The 10,773-nt window shown below is 59.6% G+C and overlaps 1 protein-coding gene across 1 annotated transcript in view; it reads right to left on the bottom strand.

Annotated features, from left to right (window-relative positions):
* Positions 1 to 6,656: 6,656 nt before the first annotated feature.
* The window catches only part of PLXNA1 (plexin A1), a 46,871-nt gene continuing 42,754 nt past the window's right edge, over positions 6,657 to 10,773 (bottom strand). Inside the window, exon 32 of the mRNA XM_081247195.1 lies at positions 6,657 to 9,824. Coding sequence (XP_081103321.1) covers positions 9,729 to 9,824 — 96 coding nt within the window. The 3' untranslated portion in view covers positions 6,657 to 9,728. The remainder of the gene's footprint in view (positions 9,825 to 10,773) is intronic.

Genomic DNA, 10,773 nt, shown 5'->3' with positions numbered 1-10,773 from the left:
TAAGTTTTCTTATATGTATTTCACAATTTTAAAAATATTAAAAGAAACAGAGTTTATCACGAAGTGACAGGTGTGAAGGCCTCAGTGTCCTGTGTTTCAGAGTTCAGTCTCCTGTCTCTCCCAGGCACCACTCTGCCTGCCTGCTCTAATCTGTCTCCTGGCTTCCATCCTTCACCCCTGAACCCAACATCACATTTCCCATTCTATTATTAAAAGTTAAGCATTTAAAACACAACATCAAGAAAGTGGGAAAAAATTTTTATAAAAAAAGAAAGTGAAAAGAGGGAACTCCCTAGTGGTCTAGTGGTCAGAACTCAGCATTTCCACTGCCGTGGTCCTGGTTCAGTCCCTGGTCAGGGAGCTAAGATCCTGCAAACAAACTGCATGGCACAGCCAAAAAAAAAAAGAAAGAAAGAAAAGAAAAGAATAGAAAAGAAAAAAGAAAGAAAGAAAAGAAAACTCAGAATGGGAGAAAAAATTTTGCACATCATGTATCTGATAGTGAACTTGTATCTGTAATATATAGAGAACTCTTACAATTTAATAATGAAAAGACAAATAACCAAACTTAAAAATGGGAAAAGGATCTGAGTAGATGTTTCTCTAAAGAAAATATATAGCCAGTAAGTGGCCAATAAGCATATGAAAAGATGCTCAGTGTCACTAGCCACCAGGGAAATGCAAATCGAAACCACAATGATACACGACTTCACACCCACTAGGCTGGCAATGGTCAAAAAGGCAAACAATCACTAGTGTTGGTGAGAATTTGGAGGAATGGGGACCCTTGTGCACTAATGGTGGGCATGTAAAATGGTGCAGACACTGTGGAAACTAGCCTGGCAGTTCCTTAAATAACTAAACACGAGTTACCATATGATCCAGCAATTCCACTCCTAGGTACAGGCCTAAGAGAATGAACATATATCCACATGAAAACGTGTACACAAATGTTCACAGCAGCATTGTTCATAAGTCAAGAACTGGAAACAACTCAAATGCCCGTCAACTGATGAATGAACAGTGTGTGGTCCAGCCATGCAATGGAGTATTATTCAGCCATAAAAAGGAACGAAGCACTGACACAGGTTACCAGAGGGATGAACCTTGAAAACATTATGCTAGGGGAAAGAAACCAGACACAAAAGGCCACATATTGTGTGACTGCATTTATATGAAGTGTCCAGAACAGGCAGATCGATGGAGACAGAGAGCACATGAGTGGGGCAGGGGCTGCAGGTGTGCAGAAAGGGAGGAAGTGGAAGCTAAAGAGTATGGGGCTCTTCTGGGGCAACGACCAGGTTCTAAAAGGGATTACAGTGGTCATACAGCTGTGTGCACATGAAGCACTCAGCTGTATACTCTGAGTGGTGAACTGTGTGGTATGTGACCTGCAGCTCAGCAAAGCTGCTTAGGAAACAAAAATGAGCATTTCCTCTCTTCCCCAGTTCTCTCCCCAAACTTGCTGAGATCCACCACAGCCCAGAAAACCAAGAACCCCTCTGGTTAGCACAACTCACTCTCCGAAGCAGTAGTTAAGACGGACACCTACACACGCACTCACACACACACACACCATGCTCCTTCATCCCTAGAATCCCTAGAAAACTGGTCTAGTCCTACTCTGTCCAGTGGAAACAGAACGTGAGCCAGAAATGTAATTTTAAATTTTCTAGTGACCATATTTGAAAAGTGAACAGAAACAAGTAAAACTTAATATCATCTTGTTTAAGTCTGTCTCTCCAACAGATGATTTCAACACGTCATCAACATAAACAATTTACTGAGATGTTTTACATTGGGTGTGTACCCGTGGCACGTCTCAGGTCAGGCAGCCAGTCGAACACTCCCAAACGAGCGGGGCTCACTCCTTACATCCCAGGGGAGAGATCCATTTGGGCAAAGCCATAAGAAAGAACCTGTTGGCTAATGTAACTGAAGGCCACAGTACATGTCGTCTACAGGTGGGGCTGGGTCCAGGAGGTTTGTCTCTCTCTCCCTCATCTCTTGGCTCCACGTTTTTGAGCTGGTGTCACTCTTAGGCAAGTTCATGAATTCTGCACCCCCCGCCCCCACAACACCCCACATTAAGGTGTATTCTCCCTTCTCAACAGTCTCAGGGAAAAACGTTATTCCTATCAGGTGACATGCTGAGCCTGACCAGAAGGGATGCTCTTATTGGCCAGTCGGGGTCATGTGCCCATCACAGGTGTGGCAGCCCCTCTGGAGCATCCCCCCAGGTGAGAAGCGAGGAGCAGCTCCCAAGACCAAGGACTCAGGCCACAGGCAGCGCCCAACACCTGCGCCCTGAATCGCAGCCCAGTGCAGCCTCCGAGGTTGAAAACCCACACAGCTCTGCCGCTGTTTTGTTAATGTAACTTCTTAATTGTCCGTAACTTATCTAATCTTGCTCCCAAGTTTCTGCCCTACTGAGAAGCAGAAACAAACCTTAAACTTTCAAATATCTCAATCTGTGGTATTTAAAGTGTCTTTTTGCGAAAATGGCAAGTCCAGGTCAGAGTTCAACTCCCTAACAGGGCTCTCCCTCCTTTTTGCTTCTTCCCAGGAGAGGGGTGGGGTCTGAGGCAAAGCTGACAGGGCTTCGCGACACTAGGAGGGGGAGGTCTGTTCCTCTGCCGGCCTCCCGCGCAACTGTCTCACGCACTCAGGGCCTCCCTGTACAGCTGCACAGGCTGTGCACTGCACAACTCCATGGGGAACCGTCAGCTCAGACTACAGTGCATACAGGTCTTCCTGTAACTGTGTGGGCAGCAGCCCTGACCCCACTCACCTCTGGTCCTCGGCCTCAGTCCTCACTGAGCACCGCGGCTTGCGGGCAGGTGCTCCTCTGTAGCGACCCCGGATGCGGCTCTGGTCCCCGCCCCCGCCCAGCAGCCTCCTCTTGCTGACTGCAGGCTCCTTCCTGCTGCTGCTGGGCCCCTCAGCACCTCTGTGCCCCGGGCCGCTGTCCCTCAGACCTTCATCCTACCCTTTCCTCACCAGGTGGTGCAGGGGCCTCAGTCGGCCGGCCCCCAGGCCCGCGCCTGCGGCAGGGACCCTGAGTCCTCTGCGCATTGAAACTGCTTGTGGTACGTGAGGAGGCCTACAGGGTTAGGGACCCTCCCTTCAGGCTGCGGCCGGAGCGAAGAGGGGATTCCTTGGCTCGAGGCGTACTCCACCCTCCAGGGTAACAACTCGAACCGTCAGCCCAAAGGGTCTGCTAGAGCTGTTCTCCCCCTTTACCGACCAGGAGGCTGAGGCCGAGACACACACCTGCCCGCGGTCGCACGGCACTCAATACGAGACCCGGTTTCCAAGCCAGGAAGGCGGACTGATCATTTTAGAGGAATATGTGTCTGAGAAACTCTGTTTGAGAAATTCATTCAAGGAAGAGAAAAGAGGCTCCTTCTTGCCCTAAAAGCTGCTCCGCGCCCTCCCCCGCGTCCCCTCTGCGGTGTCACACCTGTGTGCTGTCGCAGGAGAGACCAGCCCACAGGGAGACACAGGCAAGGGGCGAGCCCTAGGAGCTTCCGGGCCTGGGGGCGGGATGGACGAGGCAGGAAAGGCCCTTGGGCCGCGGGGCGGACGCCTGAGGGCGGCGGGGAGGGGGTTGCGGGGGCTTCAGGGCACAGACCTGCCGTCCACGAGGCTGCGCCGTCCTCCAGTCGGGAAGGAGAGGCCGAAAGGCTGCGGCGCAGAACCTGACCGGAAGCGGAAGTGCAGGGTGGGAACGCGGGGGCGGGGCGGAGGAGGGCGGGGCCGGCACGTGGTAACTTCGCGCGGGCAGCTGCTGGTTGTTAGAATTTCATATTAGTTTCACTTTCATCGTATTATTTTTATGGCCATTTTCTATCGATGGCAGGCGATACCGGTCATCCAGTGATGACAGCGTCATAAAGTTTCCCTTTAAAAAACGTCTTCGAGTTAAAACGGGACAAGCGTGTTTAGAGGAGTTGGTTTGAAGGTCCCGCGAAGGGAGAGGCCGCCAGGGGTGGGGGCGGGGCCGCAGCCGAGGCCTCGAGGGCCAAGGAGGGCGGTAACGGGAGCCTCGGACCCAGGGCCTTAGACGAGGAGGACACAAAGCCAAGGGGCCTCATTCAACAAACCACCTGGGAAAACGCAGTTTTGAGACAACTGAGGAGATTCAAATATGCAAATACTAACTTTGACAAGGTCACGGGGTTATATAAGGAAAAAGTGTTTATCCACTAAAAGTAAACAGGGAAATGCTTGAGAGCTGGGCACCCAGCAAGGAACACGTGCTGGCGGGGGGGGGGGTCTTCAGCTGGGCACAGCAACGATGCCTGAATAGCCGATTTCTCAAACTAAATAATTAGACCCCAAGCAAGCTGGTGGACAGACAGCTCTGTCCCCAGGTCCTCCTGTGCCCTGAATGCTACCAGCTTATAATAGTCGGTGTGGTCTGGGCCGTGCTGCAGAAACAACAGTTCTCCAAATGTCTATGTCCTGCACAAGCTCACGCCATACCCCCAATGCATGCTGGCTGGCGGCCCTGCTCTCTGGAACCCTCACTCCAGGAGCGAGATATCCAGCGCAGATGTGACCCGAGCATCTTCCCCATGGTCAGGACGAGTCCCAAGGCCCCATCCAGCCATCTTCAGAAACACCACACATGCCATGAAGCAACATCACCTGACAGGCTACAAGGTCTCCAGGAGGGCCCAGAGGGGTGCAGCAGGGCCAAGGCCCCTGGAGACACACAGCCTCCAGATGCGAATCAGAGCCTGCCCTCCTTGCTTCCCAAGGAGCCCAGAACAGCCTCTGCTCCTCTTGGGCCTGAGGCCCCCTCCCAGCGTGGACGATCCTTGGGCTCACACGCTGCCCTCCCCCCAGGCTCTGCTCCCTGATGGAGCACGCCTGGGTCGCCCCCGCCCGGGGGACACTGTTCCCTCTCGGGTCTCCACGCTACTGCCCCTCCCCAGATGGCTCTCCCTGTCTGTCCAGCTGGCTGCCACCACATGCCCCCTCTGCAGTCGCCTGGGTGCTACCTAGCCCTGCCTATTATTTTATCCCTGCTCAGAGTCCCTGCTCCACCAGCCACCCCATCACCAGGGCTTAGCGCAGAGCCTGGCCAGAAGGGCTCAGCCCACCATGCTGGACCGTCAACCAGCCTCACCCCTGCCGCCCGGACACTCCCACCCCGTGCCCTGCCCAGAGCGGCTGGCGAGCCCTGGCCTTGACAGCCGATGGCTAACAGCCGCGATGAGCCCACGTGCACGGCAATCAGAAGGCGCCACCCGCCCTGCCGCGTTGCGCTCCCTGCATAATCACGCTTGATCACCGTGAGCGCTGATTGCGCCCAGAGACGGCGCCTGCTCTCAGGCTGGTGGGGCTGGGGCCCTCGGCAGCCTAACGAGGGTAATTGAGGCAGGGCTGATTGTGCCGGAAAGCCGGAGGGGACAGAGCTGTGGGGACAGGCTGCGTCACACCCCAAACAGGTCCATGTTTGCTAAATTTGTTTCCGATGCAATTTCATGCTGATTACACTGATTTCTTTAGTAATTGAGCCTGGTGCTGAGCTCACCGCCTGCAGCCCTGGCTGTCAGGATGGGCCCATTTTGGAGCAGGAGGTACTGATGATGATTTATGGTCCACCGTCAGAGCTCTTGGGTCGGAGATACTGCAGGAAGGCAGGCTGGAGTGCCGCTGGGCTTCTCTGGGGACCTCTCTCCTGTGAGGTGGTGGCCGGCTTTCAGTCCCGCGAGGCCTCTCCCCACCATGCCCCTCAGCTTCCTGTCTGTCTGGGTCACTGTGAGGTCCACACAAGTTCACTGGCCACAACAGTGGCTGAACCACGAGTGGGCCGTCAGCCTCATCACTGTAGCTGCCTGCGTCCGCCTGCAGATCAGGCACAGGCAGACGTGCAGGTCGCCCTTTGGGATCCATCACGCTCATCCTGTCCAGACCCAGGCCTGCCTCTCCCAGTTGTCACCTCGGATACCCACGCCCCCCTGGGCAGGAACGGCTGTCCCTATTGGGCCCTGGAGGAAACAGCCAGGGACAGATGGGGTGCTGCCCAGAGCCACACGTTGGGAGAGGCTGCCCCGACACCTTCTCTGACAAGGCAGGAAACCACCTGCCAAAACCTTCATGGGATGGATCGATGGGCCTGTGCTGGGAGGGCCAGCATTGCCCAGACTGGGCCCCTCAGCTGCAAGGCTCCCAGTGGGGTGCTCCTAGCTGAGAAAATCTGGCACGTGCAGCTCCAACGCTGCTGCTCAGGGTGGGGACCCAGGCCAATGTCCAGGCTTCCCCAGGCCCTCTGGACTTTAACAGGGTCTCCAGGGACCGACTGCTCTGAGCCGAGGCAGAAGAACACCCAGGGGACCTGAGAACACACTGCGTGGGCCCAGGTCAACAGGACCCCCTGGATGGGGCTCGGGCCCTGTGTTTTCAGTCTCAGCTGATAGTTGCCCGGTGGTCCGGGGGCCCAGAGCACAGGAGCTCTGTGATGCCAGGCCCCCTGAAACACAGTTGGCAGAGGCCCTGCTACACTGGCCACGCCCTGAGGGCAGGAGTCCCGGCATCTCGGGCAATGCTGCTCCCAGGGGGGAGCACAGGATGTACCTGCAGTTCGGCTGGCCGCGTGGTCCCACCCCAGGACCCTGAGTAAGGAGAACCCAGCGCCACGAGTGTTAGCAAAAATGTTTATTCTCTCCTTCATGTGTGTGTATTTACAAGTACTAAATCTGAGACAGTAAACTAGGAAACGGCTGTGTGTTTACACAGCCTGCGAGCCACACCGCCCCCGGGAGAGGCGGCGGCAGAGGGGCCGCTCAGGCTGCCGAGCCATCGCTCTTCTTTTGGGTGGGGGTTTGCGGCGTCAAAGGACAGCTAATCGTGGGCTTCGTCTTAAAAATATCTCTCTCTCTAAATATATCTATTCTAGCTTGTGTAGCACCAACGGCGTGAGCCCTCAGCTCCAGCACTGGCGGGAGAGCCAGGCGGGGCTCGCTCAGCAAGGGCAAAGCAGGGAGGGCGGGGGGACCTCTCCCGTGGGCCTGGGGCCTGGGGCCCGGGTCGGGGAGTGTGGGCAAGCTCGAGGTATATGGAGAGGCCAGGCTCCCGACCGAGGCCGAGCCGTCCCTGGCACTCCTGAGACGCGTGTGAGCGAGGGCGGAGGGGGGGGGGCCCCGGGGCAGCGGGCAGTAGCAGCAGTGTCGGGGCGGGCAGGCATACTGGCACACCGCCCCACACCACGGCCCAGACCCCCGGCCCTGGGGCTGCAGAGGGGCCTTGGGGGCCACCCACCTGCACAGAGCAGCGCTCCCACGCCACACCCCGGCCACCCTCAGGCCAGAGCCGGAGCTTGGGGTCCGAGTGCCCGGCAGGAGGACGGGGAGGTGACGGCGGGTGCCTGGGCCCAGTGCCGAAGGCGCAGTAGGGCCAGCAGGACCGTGGATACAAGCGAGGAGGAGGACTTGGCCTGATTCCAGCCCCGGGAGGGGAAGGTGCGGCCGTGCTGCGGGGTGGACTGCAGGCGTAGGTCAGCGATCGGCTCGTGTGTAAACAGACGGCGCTAAAGTGCTTGCACCTGACCCGCGCACGCACTCCATGAGGCCTCGGACCCGCAGGGCCAGCTCCCCTCCTGCGTCACCACCGCCCAGCCCGCTGCCCGTGGGGCAAGCACGGGGCCGGGGAGGCCCGAGGAAGGGGGGCTGGGACTGGATTCTGAAGACGGTGGCGCAGCGGCCGAGGGGCCCCCTGACCGGAGCAGGGCTGGAAGAACGGGGGCTTCGATGAGAAGCAGCTTCAGGGAAGACTCGGGGGGGAGCGAGACCCGCACCCAGACGGAACCCGGCCCCGGCCAACGCCCGCCCGGCCTGAGCTCCCGCTGGACACCCGCCGCGCGGGGGGCCCAAGCCCTGCTCAGTGCCCACGGGGCCCAGGGACCCCTGCACCCCAGTTCCAGGAGCTTCCTGAGTCAGGAGATGGCGGGTTTCACCCCTCCTCCCGCGAGGGAGCAGCTCCTCAGCTGATGGAGGTGTGCGGTCTGGCTCACGCTGCTTGGGGGGGGACCCAAGACGGGCAGCCGGGGGCGCGGGGCCGGCCACAGCTAGCTGTCCCTTAAAGTCCACGGGGATCTGTAGTACCATCGAAAAAGTGAATTGAAAAGGGGACAGGCCACTGCCTTCACAAGTGACTGATTAATTAAAAAACATGAAAAAAAGGCCTAACAACCTCTAGTATTCAACACTTGCAGTTTTAAAAAGATCAAGTCAGACTAAACGCTAGCACAGTCATGCAGGAATCCACGGCCCGCGTCTGGGAAGCTCTCGGCCCGAGAAGTCCTCTCCTTCTCACGTCAAAACGAAAACAGGACGACCCGCAGGTCGAGGGCGGAGGCCTCGGGGGTGCTCCAGCGGGGAAGCTCTGGCCACTTTCTCCACGACCATTTGGTATTGCTTTCCCGCTACCTTAATTCTCTTATTCTAAAGTGTAAAATTTCTCCTCCTCCAGGTAACTATACAGGACCCCACTGGGGCTGGAGACAGGCTACAGCCACATATATATATATATATATATATATGGATATATATGTACAGATTTTTTAATTAAAAACGCGCTGTTTCGCTCGCTGAGAGCAGGATGGGCAGACCGGCTCTGCAGGCCCCCCGGTCACTGTGTCCTGCTCCCGGCCAGGCCAGTGGGTGTGGTCCAAGGCCCTCATGGCCCCGCTGCCCAAGCAGAGCACAGCAGGACCCCCTTGCTCCCCTAAAAGACGAGCAACAGCCCCCAGATGTCCCTCCACTCCGAGGGGCCAGCACGCTGCTGAGGGGCCAGACTGACGCCGCTGGGAGGCGGGTGGGGGCCGGGGAGGGGGGAGGAGGGTGCTCGGGGCTGCTCCCGGGACCTCCACAGCCGAGAGCTCAGCCCGGGACAGGGGCGGGCGCGGTGGGGGGAATAAATAAGGGGAACGTGCACGTATGACCCGGAGCCCCAGGCCCCAGCGGCTCCCAGAGGCACAGCCCTGAGGACGGAACGGGATCCGAGTCCTTCTGGAAGTCACTTGGGCCCTGCGTGGAGCCGTCCTGCAGCCCCTCCATAGGAGGGGGCCGGGGGCCTCTCTCTGGGCGAGGTTGACGTGGCGCCCTGGCCTCGGCCGCGGAGAGCACGCGGTGAATCGGAGGATGGCGGTGGCGGCGCACTGGTGAGTGTGGGGTGGCCGGAACGTGGCAGGTGGGTGGTGACGCCTGGACCAACTTCAGCTCACCGTGGCTGGGTCCTGGGCATTCAGCCTCCCCGTCCGGCCGCCAGCCACGCCCCAGCCCTCAGACTCTGCCTAGGGAGCCGGGCACAGCTGACCCCCTCCCAGCCCCTGGGCCTGGCCCTCCTGGCCTCGGCAGCCCAACCTGTCCCTACAGGAGGACTCCTGCCTCCCCCCCGGGGCCTCAGCAGTCACCCACTGTCCTGAGAAGGCCCCCGGCCACACCTGGGCTCCCCAGCCCCACGGCGAGCAGCTCTGGGCGTGGAGGGTGCTGCAGGCACCGTCTCACCCACACCAATTAAGAACCGGGACCCCCACAGGCGGGAAGGGGACGGGGCGGCGAGGGGTCCAGGACTGCACACCCGGCCCCCAGCGCAGGGCACCTGGCATGGTTGGGGCAAGGCTGCCTCCGTGGACCTCCCAGCTCTGGCTGCTGCACAGGGGCCGCCCCCGAGGACCCTCTCACTCTCCTGCTGGCCAGGCAGTGGTGGCCGATGGCTCAGCTGCTCAGGGCCATGGTGTCCACCACCTGCTCCAACTTGCTCCGGAGCCGCTGCCGCCGTGCCTGCTCGTCCTTCTCCAGGGCCGTCAGGATCTGCGGAGCGGGGAGGGCAGCATCAGGCCCGACCGGGGCTCGGGGTCGCACACGGCGGCTGTGTCCAGAGTGGGCTCCGGGCTGAGGCCACTTTGTCCCTCCTACTCTCAGCTGAGGGACCTGGGCCTGGAGTCGGGACCCCCAGACCCCGCGTCCCTGGGGTCTCCATCTGCCCCTCATCCCCCAAAACCACCCGAACAGGGCGCAGGTCCCCGCCAGCCCTCCAGGTCCCCGAGCACCAGGGCCCACCCCCTGCACCCGCGGGTCCTGCCGGGTTCTGTGCTCACAGCCCTGTCTCCCGCGCCGGACGGTCAGCCCCCAGCACGTGGCCGTGCTGCCGTCTCCCTGCACAGCCCCATCGCCCCACGTCTGTGCACCCCTCACAGCACAGCCCCTCGGGAAGAACCGCAGCCCGCCACCCCCAGGTCACGGCTCGTCCTCCGCGGCCCTGCTTCCACGCCCTGCCCTGAGGGCTCTGCCCGTTGGCCCCGGGGCTCAGCCACCCCCTTCCCTGCTCCGGGCTCCCCCCGGGGGCCACCTCCCCCAGTCTCAGCTGAAGGGCCTCCTGCTCATCTGCAACCCCCATGCTCCGATCTGCCGCCAGGTCTCCTGCGCTCATGGCCCCATCCTCTCAAACCCACATGAAAGTCAGAGCTGGCGCCTGAGCCTTCCGGCTCCTGACGTGGTCCCTGCAGCCGGGCAGCCCGGCCGCAGCCCCTGCTCCCTGCCTCTTGCACCTGGCAGTCGGGCTCCTCTCTGAACCCCAAAGGCTGTCTCCCTCGGGAGCAGCCCAAGACCCCCCAGCCTGTACACCCAGCGATGGCCCCGCCTCCCCCTCCTCTTAGGACATTCCGGTTCAGCCGTTCTGCAGCCGGCCCACTCTGGCCTCAGGGCCTGGGCTCTGTCCGTCCAGTGCAGCCCACGAGCCAGTCGTCCGCCCCGACATCTC

This window comes from Mesoplodon bidens (genome assembly GCF_964165515.1).
Source record: "Mesoplodon bidens genome assembly, chromosome: 10".
Classification (NCBI taxonomy): Eukaryota; Metazoa; Chordata; class Mammalia; order Artiodactyla; family Ziphiidae; genus Mesoplodon; species Mesoplodon bidens.
This window is presented reverse-complemented; position numbering and strand designations above follow the sequence as displayed.